This window comes from Neomonachus schauinslandi, chromosome 2 (assembly GCF_002201575.2).
Source record: "Neomonachus schauinslandi chromosome 2, ASM220157v2, whole genome shotgun sequence".
Taxonomy (NCBI): Eukaryota; Metazoa; Chordata; class Mammalia; order Carnivora; family Phocidae; genus Neomonachus; species Neomonachus schauinslandi.
The window spans coordinates 140514502-140532745 of record NC_058404.1 but is presented as its reverse complement, the minus strand read 5'-3'; the positions used below and the strand labels follow the sequence as shown (position 1 = coordinate 140532745).

Sequence of the window (18244 nt, the reverse complement as noted above, 5' to 3'; positions counted from 1 at the left end):
TAATAAATAAAAAACACAGAAATCATCTAGCTATATTCTTCTCTATTTCTTTCATAAAACATACTGCTTTATATGACAAGAACCAGTAGAACTTGTTGGTTAAGAAGTAGTATTTCTTAAACATAATAACATACTATCTTGAAAATGCTATTATAAACACCATTCACTATGTAATAAAGCGTAACTATGAAGCTGATTTTGATTACACATTCTGTAAGTATCCTATTCAGTAGGTATGAATAAAAGACTCCCCCTAAACAATCATATAACTAAAAGTGCAAGTAGTTTTTATATTTTACTTCTTTTAAAAATCAGGTTTAGAATTTAAAGATATAGTTAGTGCATAATTAGAAAATGTTTAAAAATTCTTAGTAATTCAGATAGAATGAATTAGTGATTAGAGTTGCTTTTTGAATGGAGATGTGACAACATGAAATATTAATGAATGCTTTACTGGAATTGCTAATGACAGATTCTTCTGATGAAGAATTTAAAAGAAACCTCTTTTAAAGAAGGGAATCTGTTTGTCTTCTTGATATTTTTATTGAACTGAAACATTGATGTTTCTCTCTTTTTTTAAAAAAATTTTTTTAAGTAAGTTCTACACCCAACATGGGGCTTGATCTCATGACCCCGAGATCAAGAGTTACATGCTCCACTGCCTGAGCTAGCCAAGTGTCCAGATGTTTCTCTTAAAGGTACTTATTTTTATCCCAAATGCTCATGTAGTATACATTTCAATTAAATTTTATCCTTGATGTGCAGGGAATTACTATAGAGTAATCATTAGAGACACTGAAATTATTCATTATGATTGTTATAGAAAAGTTAATGGGTCATAAGTGAGAAAGTTAACAATGGTGGAAGAGACAAGGTGTTGGTCAGAAGAAGAACAAATGTAAAGAATGCATAGGATGATCATGAACATGAGAAAACAATCTACAGTGACTAGATTCAATGTTTGTTTGGCTTAGAGTTTGAATCTTGTCTTATTCCTATTTTCCTATGTGACTGGTACAATGTTGTGTGCATGTGTATGTATATACAGACCTGCAATAAGTGACTATTTAGTTAATTTAATTACTTACGTAGGACCGGTGAAGATGCTAAAGTTACTCTTTGCCTTTGAGGATGTGTGTAAATGCTATCAAAACAAGTGATAAATTCAACAAAAAAATAAAAATTGTTATATGAAGCAATTTGAGACAATTTTAACTGTTTGACTTGATTTTTCAAGGTTTTGGTCATCTATATTTTTGCTGTATTATTATAAGAAAGTTTAAATTTTAAGTGGGCCAAATCTATAGTTGGTTAACCCTCTTTGGTACAAAATATTGGCATTAATATCTCTCACAATTATTTTGATTAAAATGTATTATTAGACACATTTTCAAAGATCAGAAGTGCTTATGTATGTGTGCAAAATTTGAATTTGGTATCTGTCAATACAGAATGAACATTTTAGTGCATAGCTGCCTACGCACACTCACATACACACACACACACTATAATTTTAGAGCTTATATAAATGTGCTTGTCTATAAAAAGGATACAACATGGGGACTCAACAGAGGGTATTTTATTTGCATAAAAATGACAAGAATTTTAATAAAATGTTAATAACATATGAATTTACTTCAGCTATACTATCTCCTTCACTCCTGAATTAAAGTTCTTACTCAGGAGTATGAATTCCTCCTGCATTTTGTAGATGCTCTGACTTGCTCTTAGTTTATCAGTAAACATTAGCTGGGTGTTGTCATGGTAAATGGAAAAAATGTTTCTAATCTGTCCATGTAAGTAGGCCCGCTGCTGTCAGCAGATAAGAGAACAGGGATAAGGTATAGTGCTGAAGTATAAAAAACTAAAAGGTTAAAAAAAGAAAAGCATACTTGTCCTTTAAGAATGATTTCGTTAAATACTATTTTTAGAGCAACATGTAAATAACATAATTGAAGAAGGTCAACGCAAATCAAATTGGAAATATTATAATTTAAAAAGTGGGTACACAAATATAATTTTCATTTTGTCTTGAAATATGCATGAAGGTGTTGTTTGATCTTCACCCAGATGAAAACAAATAATGAAATCACTTTCATATAATATCCAGTCACACTTCATAAAGAGTTTTTTGAGGAAAGATATGTAAGAGGAACTTCTCTTTTGCCTTTAAACAACAGTACAGTCATATTTATCTTTGTTTACCTAGCCTCTGGTCAATTGTAACTTTCCCCTCAGAGCATCTGCCTTTAATTCCTTTCTATGAATCCAAAGTGCAATTAAAAAAAGACGTATTTCCAAATGCCAATTCAAAGTGGCCTTTGTTATTCAGGTACTTTGACCGTCTAATTTGATACATGTTTAGCACCCATAATGTGGCTAATTGGGCTCTGTATGCAATGGAATTACTTAAAAATAAAAATACATGCACTTTGTATTTTGTTTGACAGTTAAGACTTATACACACTGACCAATGAAAGTGCACAGTGTGCTACACTTTTCATGCTGACAAAAATGCTACAGCGGTTTAGAGAAATGATGGGTTATTATGAGGTGGGGAAGTTGGGGAAGAACTTCCTAGAGGAGGTAAGTTAAGTTGGGAAAGCTGCATATATCTAATGCAGATGAGGAGGGGAGAAAGACAGTGTTTGGGGTTAGGGAAACAGCAAGCACAAAAGGAAAAGGGTGAGATAAATTAGCCAGTAGAAAATAAATAAGCCTCTTAGAGCAGATTTGTGTGTTTTGAGTGGTGGGGGACCAGGCTTCCATTATAGCTTCAGGCTTTGCTTTTAGATTCACTTCCGGTTTTAGAGCTCTCCTCTATCTTTGTCTTGATGCTATTACTTACAGCATTCTTTTGCTTGTGCTGTCCTGATTTTACCTGTTTTCCACTCTTATCTTACAGTTCCATACGCTGAGCAGTTTTCTATTTCCTCTTTTGTTTGTTTTCTTTTTTAGCTCCCTGCATTTCTCCCCTTAAGATGGTTCACAAAGATCCGGGAAACCATCTAGGTTTCAGCTGACCAAAGCACTTGAGTTCCACCAATGTTTATTAAGCACTTATGAGGGGACAGGCATGTAGAGATGAAGAAGTCATGGTTCCTACCCTCCTGAAGCTTTCAGCCAGGTAAAGGCTCTTTTGTGCCTCAACTCTGTTTATATTATCCTCTACTACAACTGCAGGTTAAAGTCAGCCAAAACAGAAAAAAGTAAAATGGCTTAAAAATGCTAAGAAGCCTGAAACTCACCCCAAATAAGAATCTAGATTGTATCTGTGAAGCACCTGTGGTGAAAAGGTGACATGGTAGTTTGGATCCTAGCTCTGTCACATGTAATACAACTTTGAATAGGATGATAAAGAAAGAGGAACTGACATTTCTATGGGCCCAGCATGATGATTGGTATTGATTGTATATTACTTAATACTCATAGTGCATATCACCTCCAGCCCCTGCTTCAAAAAACAAAAATAAAACCAACAGCACCACCAAAAACAAAATAAAAAAACATATTCTTCCTATATTAAAGATGACCAAAACTCAGGTGCAGATAAAGCTAAGAAGCTTGGGTTTTCAGACACATCTGAGATTTGAGCCTGGTCTCAAGCCTCCAACCCTACCACTTACTAGATTTTAGGCTAAGTTATTCATTCATTTATTGAATACTCACTATATGTCAAGCACACTGCTTGGCACTGGATTTTAAGAAAACAATGTGACATGGTCCCTTCCCTTAAACCTCTTACAATGCAGTAGAGGGAGACAAGCATGTAAGGAAGCCCTTGTAATTAAGTGATAGGTGTAGTTCTGGAAGTCTACAAAGAGTAGTGTGAGGTACCAAGGGGTTCATTCTACCCAGGACTGGCAAATGGCAGAGGTCAGGAATTCACAGGGGAGGTGGCCCTGGAGTTCCACAGAGTCACCCATTAAATCAGGTAACTGTGAGATAGAACAAGACATTCTAACTGGAGTGAGCACTGGGGCCTGAAACAGGATGGCAAGAAATGAAGGTGGTTCAGGGTGGCTGGAGTGAGAGTTGGGAATAATAACATTCACTTCCCTTGTTAGAGGATATATAGGTAACATTTATACCGTGTTAAGCATAATGCCTGAGACATACTAGGTGCTCAATAAATGTTCCTGTTCCTCTTTCAGATGCTCCATTTGATTACATCCCCTTCCAGCCCTGAAATCCCATGATTCTTACCATACTGTATGAGTTCTAATTATATATTGGTTCATACACTGTTTTACACATTGTACATGTTCAATAAATAGTCTCTACTATAGTTGGCAGAAGACTGGGTAAAACAAGATGTGAATTTTGATAAAGTATTGAAACAAAAGCTGAATTAGCTTCAAGCCTTTCATTCTCTGTCCCTCTGTAGTCACTTGAATACAGTTTTGCTTGTGGATATGTGAATGTTGTGGAAGTGTAGAGATTCAGCTTCAGTTCAACATACTGGAACATAATTCAGTATTTTACCATGGGAACTGCTCATCTGCTCCCCAAACCAGAAGAACTGCTTTTCTGCCCCTGGAAATTTCTAAGAACCTAACATCAGCCACATTGCTGGGTGGAGATTCGAAGGCAACATATCATACAAACACAATTTTAGAGCTCACCATTTCTACATGTACTGAGTTAATACATGTAATGCACATTTAAATAGCACCGATACATCACATCACAAGTATCCAATAAGAACTGGTTCTTATTTTACATTCTGCTAAATTTTATATAAATGTACCTGGGAGCAGGGTAAGAACAGGGTAGTAGAGCTTGGCCATGGGAGGGAAATACAAAAGGTAGCAAGAAGAGGGAGGGCAGGAACATATCCAAGAGTGTGACTGTAATCCCACTAGGACGAATACTTGTTTAGGCAGGAAGATATCCCTGCTGTGACTTGTGAGCCTGAGGTGCTGTATATCTGGTGGAACCTCCCCCTCACCACCCCTCTCCCCTACCAATTCAGCTGGGATGGCCATCAAAGTGCCTCTCCTGATGGTGAAGTTGCCTACCTCTTGTAGTCTTTTTAAAAAGCATGGTCAAGGGTGCCTGGGTGGCTCAGTTGGTTAAGCGACTGCCTTCGGCTCAGGTCATGATCCTGGAGTCCCTGGATCGAGTCCCGCATCGGGCTCCCTGCTCGGCAGGGAGTCTGCTTCTCCCTCTGACCCTCCCCCCTCTCATGTGCTCTCTCTCTCATTCTCCCTCTCAAATAAATAAATAAAATCTTTAAAAAAAAAAAAGCATGGTCAAGCTGTAGGCAAAATTCTATCATAAATGAACTTCATGTCAAATAAGTCATTTTTTCCCTATTTAGAATATTTGTGAACAGTGTTTTAAACTACACTGCCAGGTTGATTTTTCTTAGATGTATATAAATTTTGACAAGGTATAGTGATGATGTCAAGTAGTTTTAACAGAAGATAAAATATTGGTGACATTAAAAAACAGTTTTTAAGTAATGGGGAGATGTATATATTCTTCTAATGGACTTTGGGACTTTTATTTTTTTTGGAAAGCAAAGATTATGGGCATTTAACTAGGTATAAAGTAATACTGTAAGGGAGGGAGAATAATTATTCCTAACAGTAAAGCATAATGAGGCTAATAATGATAGAAGGTATATCAGCAAAGGAAAACACTGACTTGTGAGAAAAAAAATGAATAATCAGGCACTGGAAGAGATGACTTATAAAGCTAATAATGGCACTGGAATAAGCCTTTTGGGATAAGCATATTTGTTTGATCCACGCCAGTTTTTCTCACTCCACACATCTTTGAGAGCCACCTTATTGTAAAGTAGATGAGGGTCAAAGTAACAAAAAGGGTTATAGTTTTCCACTAGAAGACAAAAATACAACAATAATCCCTCCCCCCCCCCATTGTCAAAATCCTTCCTGTTTAAGGATCTCAAAATCCTTTAGTTGGCTACAGTGATCTGTTGACTTTATCAGAATATTATAACATGAAACCATGCAAACTGAAGCAATCTATTTTTTAAAAAAGAAGTCTTCAGAGGGAGACAAACCATAAGAGACTCTTAATCGTAAGAAACAAACTGAGGGTTGCTGGAGGGGAGTGGGGTGGAGGGATGGGGTAACTGGGTGATGGGCATTACGGAGGGCACATGATGTAATGAGCACTGGTGTTATATAAGACTCATGAATCACTGAACTCTACCTCTGAAACTAATAATACACTATATGTTAATTAATTGAATTTAAATTAAAAAAATTTAAAGTCTTCATTATGTGGCTAATTTCCAACTATTTTTATAGCAGTACAGCTAAAACATTTGAAATATTGAGATATGTATAAAAAACTAAAATGTAATTTTAATCTTTTACCTTTATTAAACTATTCTATATCTGTGTACTTACTGTAAGTTACCTCAGTGACAGTATTTTAAAGGGTCAGAATCTACATTATTCATACATTTTTTTCCTAGAGATTTTATTTTCCAGTAGGAAGCCAAAGTGGATGTTCATCTGTAACCATGGTTTAAGAATAAGTACAAAACTAAGAGACTAGAATTCTCAATAGAGTTTTTTCATATATTAGTATCTCAATTTCTGCCTACAAATTAGTTAAAGGATACTCATCCTCAATTCACAAAGCTATAGGAAGATACAATATGACAGTTTCAACATCTTTTGGTGGTAAAAGTGTTTGTAAATGTTTGGCATTCTTGTTATTAGTAATACAATGTTTTTACTTTCTTATTAATATGTTAGTAGCTGTCATAGAATATTGTGGAGTTAACATTCTGTCAAGATGAGAAAAAATTTAAATTTTATTACATTTTTGGTGAAAAATTAAAGAACACATTGCCCGGTGTTACAAGGGGACTTATGCTTTAAACTAATTGTAAACTTCCATATTATTAGTCAGGTTATGAGTTTCTTTGCCACAGCAATTGTGGTAAATTTACTCCCCAACTGATCATAGGAGACTTTATTTATTCTTTTATTTAGATTAGGTGTAGTTGCATTAGTCCCAAACTGTATGTTAGGCTGATACCAGTTTTGAATTGTATGAAATGACTAAATTTCTCCATTAGTCTGCTTGAGAAATATAATTCAAATGTAGGAATGAGACTCCGCAGTGAATCTCCACAGTAAGGAAAATGGTTAGCTTATTTCTAAATGGAAATCCCCAATTGTCACACCACATCAACCATCTGACATATAATCTGACTTCCATTGAGCTGGAATGTACTTTAAAGGTCAGGTCTCTGGATGAAGAATTTTAGCTTAGTGGGTTATGCAGGAGAAATGCCTAAATCCAGAGCACTGTTTTGGCATTGGTAGAAATAGCTTCTCCTCAAATAGCAGAGGAGAGGAAAAATGTAAGACTATTAAGCTCAAAGTTTTTTGCCTAAGCACATCTGCCTGTATCCCATTAACAAGTTGGACAAAGCAATAGGGGTAGGGATAGAACCACGTTCATCTCCTTTCATAGAAGGTGTATACTGGAGTCTTACAGGCACAACTTATTTGGTCTACATTGAAAAAAATTAGGAAATGCCATATTAGAAAAAAATTCCAAATATCTGGTTTCTCTTAAGAAATTGGAACCCCTGGCCACAGTGGGCCTGTATTCAGAAAGCTGGGGTTGTGGTGGTGGAAAGCAGGCTGAAGCTGAGAATCGGGTGCTCTCCTTACACATGCTAAGTTCTCATTCTCTTACACCCCTCAACGTCTTACACCCATGCTCATTATGCCTGCCTCATCCAGGCACGCATTGAGATTCCTGCAGTTTATGAAATGGATGCAACGAGCCTTTTTTTTTTTTTTTTTTTTAAGGTGGGCTAATCTCTTTGTTAAAGGAGCGATGGGGAAAATTCAACGGCTGCTTTTGCTTCTAAACACTCTGAAATCTGCCGTTTTTCAACCCCCTTTTTCAGAAGGGCCTAAAGTACGAAACTAAGTATCAAAGGATGGACCTTGTAGTCCCAGCTCTACCACTGGCCCGCTGTGCGACCTCGGGCGAGTCCATTAAGTTCTCTTGGCCAAAGGCGATGATGGCCTGCAAATGCACATAATACCTGTTTCGACTCTCTCACACGGCTGTTGCACAGCACACGAGATTTTAAAAAGTACTCCTAAGCAATTTATAAACCACAAAAACGCTTCCCAGCACAAGCGCCTGTTACAGAGTGCGACACGGTGGCTTTAGAAGTTGGGTTACTGGAATCCGCTCTAGTTCCGCGCTGCTCCCACCTCCCACGCTCAGGGTGGGCGAGCGGAAGAAGAGTCTCAGGGGAGGTCTGGAAAACTGGCTTAGAAATGCAGCGAGAAGTTCCTTAGCGGGGGTAAAGTTGTTGGCGGCATTTTTAAGCATCCAGAGTGACACACCAACTCCTAGCCGAGATGACAGACCCTGCCGCATGGCCAGCGCGGGAACCGGTCCCCCGGCCACCTCCCACCTCGAGGCCGGGACCCCAGAGGCCTGACCTGAACGCTCCCAGCCGGGATCCCACACCCGGGACCCCGGACCTCGCCCTAGTCCCTAACCCCCCACAATCACCTCCCGGCCCCCCTTCCCTCTCCACGTGACAAGAGCCGGAACCGTCACTTCCGGCGGCGCGGATAACGCGCCTGCGCGGGGCGCCGGGCCTCAGAGAGCGGTTGGCAGCGGCGCCGCACCGCCAACGGCCGCGAGTGGCAAGCCGCGTAGGTCCAGCTCCGGCGGCGGCGGCGGCGCCGCGGGCTGCGGTCTTGGGGGTGTGAGGCCGGAGAGGTCCAGCCCACTCCCCGGAGGGGCCGGCCGCCCCGCCCCCTTCCCCATCTCTCTCCTTGGCGCTCCCCCTTCCCCGGCTCGCGCTCCCGACGCTTACTGAGGCGGCTAGGGCGTCTGGGGCACTAGCTGAGGCGGCGGCGTCGCCCCCGCACTCGGCCCCGCCCCCTCGCGCCCCGCCCCGTCCCCGCCCTCTCCACCGCCCTCTGCGGGAGCCGGGCAGCTGCAGCGGAGCCGCGGAGCGGGCGGCGGGGCCGGGGCAGTGCGCTCGGGGCGCGCGGGATGTGAGGCTCGGCGGGCCGCAGCGCGCACGGACGCTCGGACGGACGAGGGGCGGCGACCCCTCGCGGACGACCGGCTGCGCCCCGGGCCGAGGACTCGCTCTCTCGCTCGCCCTTGAGCGAGCCCCGCGCCCCCCAGCGCGCCGGCGGGACCATGAAGAAGTTCTCTCGAATGCCCAAGTCCGAGGGCGGCGGCGGCGGCGGAGCGGCGGGTGGCGCGGCCGGCGGGGCCGGGGCCGGTTGCAGCTCCGGCAGCTCGTCCGTGGGGGTCCGGGTGTTTGCGGTCGGCCGCTACCAGGTCACCCTGGAGGAGTCGCTGGCCGAAGGTACGGGCGCCTGGGGAGACTCGGGCAGGCAGGTGAGGGAGGGCTGGGGAGTGGCGGTGGCTCTCCGGGTCCTCGCCCGCTTCTTTCCTCGCTCTCTCGGCTTACTCTTCTTCCCGCTTCTGCCTCCTTTGCTGTGTCGGCGGGGGCTCTTAAAGAGTAGCTCGGGCTTTTCGCTCTTAAGCCGGTTTTTCTCGCGGCTGGCAGCTCTGACCGGTGCACAGTTCTCTCATTACTGAGTTTAAGTCCTTTTCAGCCCTCCTTGACGCGGGGAAGTAAGTAGAAAACGTCCCAGCGAGTGATGTGGTGTCATGATTGGACCAGTGTGACTCATTAGAGGGGCAGATCGTGCAGGATCGAGGCTCTGCTCTGCCAGCTGTGGCTCAGGCGGCTGTAGTGCTTTGGCCTCTACATCTGCGTCTCCACCCGCGCTGCAGGGTACGGGACCCTGCAGTCCCCCAAGGCGAGCTGGGTTTGCTCCTCCTCAGTCATCAGTTGAAAAACAGTTTATTTCTATGCGTGCGCTTGTGCATGTGTTGGAGGTGATACTTTGCCCCAAATTCAGTTAGTAGGTTGCTTTGGAGGAGGAGCAGGTAAACTTGAAGTCCATTTATCTTTGTTTTTTAGAATCTTCATCAGACAAGGTGCTATTCATACCCTTTCAGTATGTCTCTTTGGTACTTTAAAAGGGGCTAAGAAAACAGGTTAACTTTCACTTGCGAAGTTTTGCGTTCAGTCCTTCATTATCTTTACCAGGCTATGTCAGCAGTTGCAAGTCTGCTTACAAGAAAGCTTACTCCATTTAAAAAACAAGATCCTGCACTTTAGTTTTGTATTTTTTGTGTAACTGGCTTGTAGAAAATACTTTCTCTCATTTATTGCATGCTTCATTTGATCTTTGAGCTTTTAATTGCAGAATATTACAAAAAATACTTTTAAAAATTCATAAGAAATAATTTGTTGATAAATGGCCCTTTTAAGTTCCAAGGTTAAGAGAAAAGAAACTGAAGAGAGTAGTTTTGGTTCTCTGAAAGTCAGACATCGATGTGGTTTGGACACAGTCGACTGAGAGATTCCACTTAATGTTTTTTGAAATGCCATAAACAATAGCACATTAGTGCAAAAGAAAAATCTGAACGTTTTTGTCTATAAAATATTTAAAGAGAAAGAAATCTTGAATTATTCAGGGATGGGTGTCATTGTTACACAAGCCATTGCCCCTCGTAATGAGCCTAGCCAAACCTTGGAGAGGTGGGAGAAGGATCCTTAGCTTCTCAAAAGAATGAATATATGGTGATTGGTTTTGATAGATGTAAAATTTCCTAGCTCTTTGTTATACATGATTTTCAAATGTTGGTTTAGGTTGAGTTGTGGGTTTTAAGAAGACATGGCTGTTAACTCACATGCTGTACTTATTTCTTTGGATTGTAGTAACTAATTGAAGTGTGGCTTGAGTAGTATTACACTCACTTCATTTCACAAAATCCCAGATGGGTTTTTTATTTAGTAGAAAGAAAACATTGACGTTTCATCAAACTACACTTTGGATTTGTGACTTCTATCACTGCTCTAAGCATATCCTATCATTACCATAAGCAAGTCATTTTCAAGAAAAATTAAGTAATTTGGGAAAATGAAAATAAAAATGAAGAATTTCAAAGGTGGAGTGCTCATTCAACCACCAAAAATTAAAAAGAAATTAAGGACTAATGTCACTGTTAGAGTGTTTTACTAGCTTTTGCTATAAATTTTGTCATTTTTCTTGGGAAAATCCATAACTAAGTGCTAGGATGAAGCAGGAGCTGAAGAAACTGTTTTGGAAGGTGGGACTTCCTGACCCAACACTCCAGCTCTTGGACTGGACTTTTATTTCATCCTCTCTGGAGGGTAGGGGAGACTTCTTCCCTTCTGTATTTCTTTTCTCTTCACACAGACAACTGAAATTACCTATACGCAGTTTACTTTTTGATCCTGACAGTTTCTTCTTACTTCAAATGCTTAATATCCTCTCTCTTTTCCAAATAATTTAGACAATTTAGACAAGATGTTTAAGCACAAAGTCTGGTTCACACTCAAGAATGATCATTCAGTAATTGACAGACACATTCGCTGAATTATAAGATTAGGGCAAGTGGTGTGGAAAGGCATTAGAGTTTAGAGTACCTGAATTGGGCAGAGGTAGACAAGGAGTGGAACAAGGGGTAGAAACAAAGACCAAAAAACAGACTAGGTAGGTTTTACTTTTTTTTTTTTTGCTTTGGGTCCTTGTTGTTTAAACAGGGCCAAGATTGTAGGTGTTGTGCCCTGAGGTGTTCTTGCCATACTCCTGCAACATAGGCATCTTGTTCAGAATGACTTCTGCAGTGCCTTTGAGTCTTCAATAAATCTGCTATTCTTCCCTCTTTCTCATATTCTGTCTCATATTCTTTCTCCTTCTTTCTAAGTATATTTATATTTACATATTTCATTCTTATTGTTCAGAGTAGTTATGTTTTGTAAAGTCACTGAACAGTGAGTTAGTAAGTACTGAACCATTGCCCTTGAGAAATACAGGCGTAAGGTCCTGCAAGCCCCTGGTCACAACATTTTTGTCAACCAGTCAATATATAATCTTGTTTTATGTGAGTTTCTGTTTAAAGATCTTATTTAATATATATTGTTCATTCATTAAAACTGAACTTAGGACTAACAGCGCTGTAACTCATATCTAAATAAAGCTTATCTAAAACACATTAATTTCCCTGTAAGGGACATCACAGCCTTCTTGAGCTTAGGAATACTAGATGACACTTTGGCACTATGCTTGGGGCCATTTTAAACAATGAAATCAGTAAAAAGCACAAAAATGAGAAAAACATGGCACTAAACAGACTTCAAAAAGGGCCCTTGTTTATAAACAAGGCAGAATGGTATCTTGTTGACTCCAGCCGGCCTTCTCAAAATTTTCAGCACTATGCTCATGTGTGTAATGATCATGAAAATGCCATTGTATTGATTTTGGGAATATGGATTAATTTTAGTGACTACATGATTTACAAATATGGAATCCCCAAATAATGACAATTAACTATGTATGTGTGTATATATGTATGTATACATATACCTGCATAATATTTGAGTATAAATATTACGAGGTCACATGTATATATATAAATACATAATATTTATATATTACATAATTAAAGACAGAGATATACTTAAATGTTGTATGTTTAAACTGTTGGAGTAGTTTCTTTGCTGAAATATACACTTTGTATCATAGTCTCTAGTTAAATATTTGTATGTTTGAAAATGCTTGTTACACCTTGCACCTTTTTAATTCCTGCTCAAAGTTTAGAGGACTAATATCATCGTGGAGCATTTTCGTGTTTTTTTTTCAAAAACAGTTTAGTTTCAGGAGTGCACGCTAACCAAATCCAATTTGGGCCTATAAAAATCAGATAAAGCCGTATGTAAATTTTAGCTTGAAAGGTGTCAAATTGTCAAGCATATATAATTCAGTGTACTCTTTGAAGTTTCCAATAAAACATAGGACTGGCTTTTTGGTCACATGCCTCCATAAGCCTTCAGTGCTGGTTAGAGGATTTAATATTGATTGATAATGGGAAGAAGTTGGTTCTCAATGTGTTTGGTTCTCAATGTTGTTCTAAATGTGTTTGGTACAAAGTGCTTAAATAAATGCGGAACCAGGAGATTGGGACACTGTCCATAATTTGTTGAGGTAATCTAGTTATGAGGTTCTGGGGGCTGGATAGGAATGGTATTTTGAATATAATTGATGGGTAAGGATAAGACTTTCTGTCATGGACATGGGGGTTGTTGGTACTGTCAGTACAGGAAATTGAGAGGCCAGGAATTTACTACAGAGCTCTGTAGAAGGAGCTCAGTAGCTCTCTCAGAGTTAACTACTTAGATTAGGGTAAGTTAATTTAGGCTAAGTGTTAACCACTTCTCACTGTTAATTTTACGGGAAGGTAGTAAAATACATTTGATTTTGCCACATAAATCAATCTGAAAATGATGGATTTAAGCATGATATTTCATTTGCAGAAATTATCTGTGGCTACCCAGTAACTTGTAAGTTAAAGTTTCTGAGAGAGGACAGAGAAAGCAGAAGGGGAGGATTTAACAAAAATATTGACAACTGTTACTACTCCATAACTATTAAATGTCTTTTGTGTGCCAGGCTCTGTAGTAGGTACTATTTATACAGTGGAGAACAAAACAAATATTTCTTTGTCCTTATGGAAGTTACAGTCTTAAATAGAAGATAAATGTTAAACAAAAATCAAGTTAATGTAGGTAATTTTGATAACTGTCTTCAGAAGACAGCACAGGGTTTAATGAGAGAATAACCAATTCAGTTTATATTGAAGGAGCAAGGAAGACCTTTTTGATATTTTACCAGAAATCTGAAGTATGAGAAAAATTAGGTAAAGGCAGAGGTGTGAAGGTGGGGTGGTGTGGAGTATGTCATGAAGAGAGAAGTCTATGTGAGGAAGAGTTTCAGGAACTGAAATATGCCCAGAGCTGGGGACTATAATGATTGAATCATTTGGAGGAAGGACCCAAGATGATGTTGGAAAGGTGACCAGGATCCAGGACTTTAGGATTTTAGATTTTATCTGAAAATGCAATGGGAAGCTACTGAAGGATTAGGGCAGTTATATGCTCTGATTTGTATTTTTACAAGATCATAGTGATTGCTATATAGATACTGGTTGAGAGGTATACAGATTAGATGATTAGTTAAAATGGTAGCAGTGGGAATGGAAGCGAATGTTATAATGCTTACATGGGAAGACCTGGTGATGGATTGGATTGAGGGGGGAGGGTATTGTAGGAACTGTGAAGAATGACTTGCTTATGCAGCTCTTGGGTTGGAGGTACCATTTGCTGAGATGGGGGAGAGTAGAGAAGGAACAGATTTTTTGGGGGTGGGGGGAAGAGTTAGGAGGATATCCAGGAGTTCGAGACATGTTTAGTTGAGGTATCTGGGAGGAAATAAGCGTCAAGTGGGAAGCTGAGTATGTGGTCTGGTACTCAGCAAAGGTGTCTGGGCTTAGAGATAGGTATTTTTGATAAGTGAACATTTGGCTGTTACTGAAAACCCTGGGAGAGGATAATGTAGGGAGAGAGTATAGAATGAGAAGGCTCTCACTGAAGGACTGTGGTAGAACATTGGTCCTAAACATTAGTGTTCATCAGAATCATTTGGAGGGCTTGGTAAGCCGCAGATTGCTGAGCCTGACGCCCAAAGTTTGATTCCGTATGTCTGGGCAATGTCCATAATTTTCATTTCTAACAACTTGCTCACTGATGCTGATGCTGCTGGTCCAGAAACCATACCTTGAGAACCACTGATTTAGAGTAAAAAGGAGCTACCAGAGAGGTATGAAGAATACCAGGAGAATATGATGCTTTGAAGAGGAGGGAGTGAATTGTGTTGCCTGAGAAGTTATCTTGATCACATTTTTTGGCCACACACTCACAATTATTCATGCTTAGTTCTTTTTTTTTTTCTTTTTCTTTCCAGATTTTATTTTTAAGCAATCTCTACACGCAACTTGGAGCTCGAACTCACAACCTGGAGATTGAGTCACATGCTCCATGGACTGAGCCAGCCAGGCGCCCTCCCCCTGCTCCCCCCTCCCCCCCATGCTTAGTTCTTAACCTACCTTTTAAATCTTAGTTCTGGTTATTTCCTGATAATACTCTGCTCCACCCACAGTGTGCACCATTCCCCGTTGTTTTGTGACTGAATGTTGTATTTACTTATCACTACCTTTGCCTGTGTAATCCTCGTCGCCTAACTGCTAGTTATGATCACTCCCATCTTCCTGTGGACATTTGTAGCTATTTATTTGCTTTTCCCCCCTTATCACATTTAATCTTTTGTCTTGAGATACAATTATGTAAGCACGTGGAAATACTAAGGTGGTTATTGTTCCTGTCTCATTTCCCTTAGCAGATAGTAAAATTCTTGAGGCTAGACGTACTCTCTATTAATTGCTTTTTGAATCACACAAATTGCCTTGTCATATCATGGACATTCAAATTCTTTTCAAAAGAAACGATTTTTGACTTTTTTTTTTCTTTTTTTAATGAACACAGATGGAGTTTTTCAATTTGCAAATTGAAAAGTACCAAGGGAGGGCTCTTTAGTTCTTGTCCCATCAGAGGTCTTCTACTTAGGTCAGGGGACCCTGAATTTTGAACTTCGGTGAAGACAGACTTTTTAAAAATTTTTTAGACCTACACATGCATGTTTATAGCACCTTTATTCATCAGTCAAAAACTAGAAACATGGGCACTTGGGTGACTCAGTCAGTTAAGTGTCTGTCTGCCTTAGGCTCAGGTCATAATCCTGAGGTCCTGGGATCGAGCCCCTCATCAGGCTCTCTGCTTAGCGGGGAGCCTGAGTCTCCCTCTCCCTCTGCCCCTCCCCCTGGGTGGGCTCTCTCTCTCTCTGTCTCTCAAATAAATAAATAAAATCTTAAAAACAAAACAAAACAAAAAACTAGATACAGGAGGAATCAGCATCATGGTAGCATAAGATGTACCTCTTTTTTTTTTTAACGTGGGATTTTTTAAAAATTTTAATTCCAACATAGTTAACATATAGTGTTATATTAATTTCAGGTGTATGGTATAGTGATTCTACAATTCATACAGGTGAATACAAACTTTTGAAGACAGTTTGTTTAAGCCTAAGTGTCATTTCAGTTAGCCTCCTTGAAACAGCAAAGAAAGAATAACCTAGATGTCCTTTTACAGTTATCTTTCTCTGTTGACATATTTTTCTTTATTTTGCAAAGGTGGCTGAATTTAAAGAAGAAAAGTATTGTTACATGCAATTATGAAATTGCTTTATACTGTACTATTGATTTTGACAGTGAGCTTTTTGAGGGCAGGGTCTTATTTATCTCTGTATCTTTCGTTTCTGTCCAGCAGTTTTTGTTGTGGTGAATTAAACTCTCAGGAAACATTGTTTCCTTTTTTATAAGAGGAGTTAATATTTATTATGAAGATTAATAGGTAATGTGTGATATTAAGAAGATAATGTATGACAGTACCTGATAGTGCATGCCAAGTCTTTCAATAAATATGGGCCAATTTTAGGTTCAGATTTGGTTATCAGCTTTCAGTGAAATCTGCTTCAGGAATTATAGTAATTTGCTTGTAGAGTAGGTATTACATTTATCCTGAGTTAATTATCACATTTATGTATGTAAAAAATTTGAATCATTTTAATTAGATAATTATTATATGGCATTTAGCCATATATAATTTTTAAGTTTCAATCAGCTATATAGAATTTTTACCTTGATAAGCAGCATATACTTTGACAATGAAATGGAAGTAATTTGTAGCAAAGAACATTACATAGACTCTTACTAACATATGCTTCGCTTTTGTGATATGTTATCATTGTAGGGATAGTTCTTTGGTTGTAATTTTGATTGTCTGCTGTTATGTTTTCTATAGAGGTGGCAGTTTTATTCAAGGGCACTACAGCAATTCCCAATTTTCAATATTTTGAAAAAAAGTATAGTGGAAATTATGCATTTATCTCCAAAAAAAGTGCTAAATTGCACTAACATCAAATTTCTTTGCTTTTAGCTATAGTCAGCTTTGTTTGGTTAATACTGACTTTCTCATGCTGAGCAGTTTGGAAAGATTGTCTTTGATTATTTTAAAATTAATAGAAATAAATTAATACTTGTTAGCATCTTTCCATTATGGGGTCTGTAGGAGGGAAAAATAGAAAAGGTCCCTGATGTTGTTTATATTACAGAGCATACTAGAAGGTGGAATTTTTGTTTGTCCTTACATTGATTCTGGACCTTTAATGTTCTTTACTAATCTTCTACATTATCTTGGTTCTCTTTCACTCCTTCTCTCAACCCCCTCCCCCCCATTTTTTTGGTCAAAACTTGAAGTAGAACATAAACATTTATTAGAAACCTATTTGGTGGCTATCGAAATGATTAAAGGCTTGACTTGGAATTCTGAAATTAGGAGTCCTGAGTGGTGATTTCAAAGCTACAGAAAGGTTTCATCATAAGGAGTTGAGACTGTTTATTCCTTGATTTTATCCTGCATCCATCTGGTGAACCATTTGTCTACCCACAAGCCTGCTATTTTTAGGGACCTGAGTTGGGAAGTTGAGTGGTTAATGACTGAACTGTTTTAAATAGTTGGGCACTTAGTTAATTTGGAGATTCTCTTGTCTGAGTGTATCATCTTTACAAATGAGATCAGTCAGCACATTTCTGCTAACCGTTTCACGTCTCTCTGCAGGAGAGTGGTTGTTGGGCTTTTACACAGACACTTTATTTTTGGAATTGTTGGTTTGTCCTCGTCTTGTAGAATTCCAGTGAAGTTTAAGGGCATAGTTTGGGATGTAGCCTTTAGAGAGGCATTTTGCAGTGAATATTATTTTAAAATATGAAACAGTTGTTGCTACTAATTTGCCTATTTTAACATTTCATTAAATCTTCGAAATGGTGCCTTCTTGGTGGCAACTATTAAAAAAAAAAGGCAAAACTTGGAGCTGGGCCAGGTGATATTCTGTTATGCTACTAACTTGCATTGTGACATTTTGATTTCACTTTCCTCAAGAAAAAAATGAAGTGGATGAAGATGAATGTGTAACATCTTTTTCCATTTTAGCATGCTCTGATTCTGTTTATGTAATGGATTCTTACTGCTTCTCTGATAAGAGAGGAGCATGGGAAAGGAGGACTAAAGATGAACAGTTTTAGGATTGAGACCATAATGAAAGGATTGTGTTTGATAATCATGCATTTGAGTTCTTTCACAAACTTCAGTATAGATTAACTATTTTTTTTATCTCGTGTATAAAATTATTTCTTAATCATTGTGAAAAAG

General features: G+C 39.2%; 1 protein-coding gene across 2 annotated transcripts in view; it reads left to right on the top strand.

Moving 5' to 3' along the window:
- The first annotated feature begins 9164 nt into the window (after window positions 1-9164).
- The window catches only part of BMP2K (BMP2 inducible kinase), a 129011-nt gene continuing 119931 nt past the window's right edge, over window positions 9165-18244 (top strand). Inside the window, exon 1 of one of the 2 annotated variants that reach the window (XM_021702437.2) lies at window positions 9165-9352. In XM_021702437.2, coding sequence (XP_021558112.2) covers window positions 9181-9352 — 172 coding nt within the window. In that variant the 5' untranslated portion in view covers window positions 9165-9180. The remainder of the gene's footprint in view (window positions 9353-18244) is intronic. The other variant, XM_021702439.2, reaches the window with a different exon arrangement.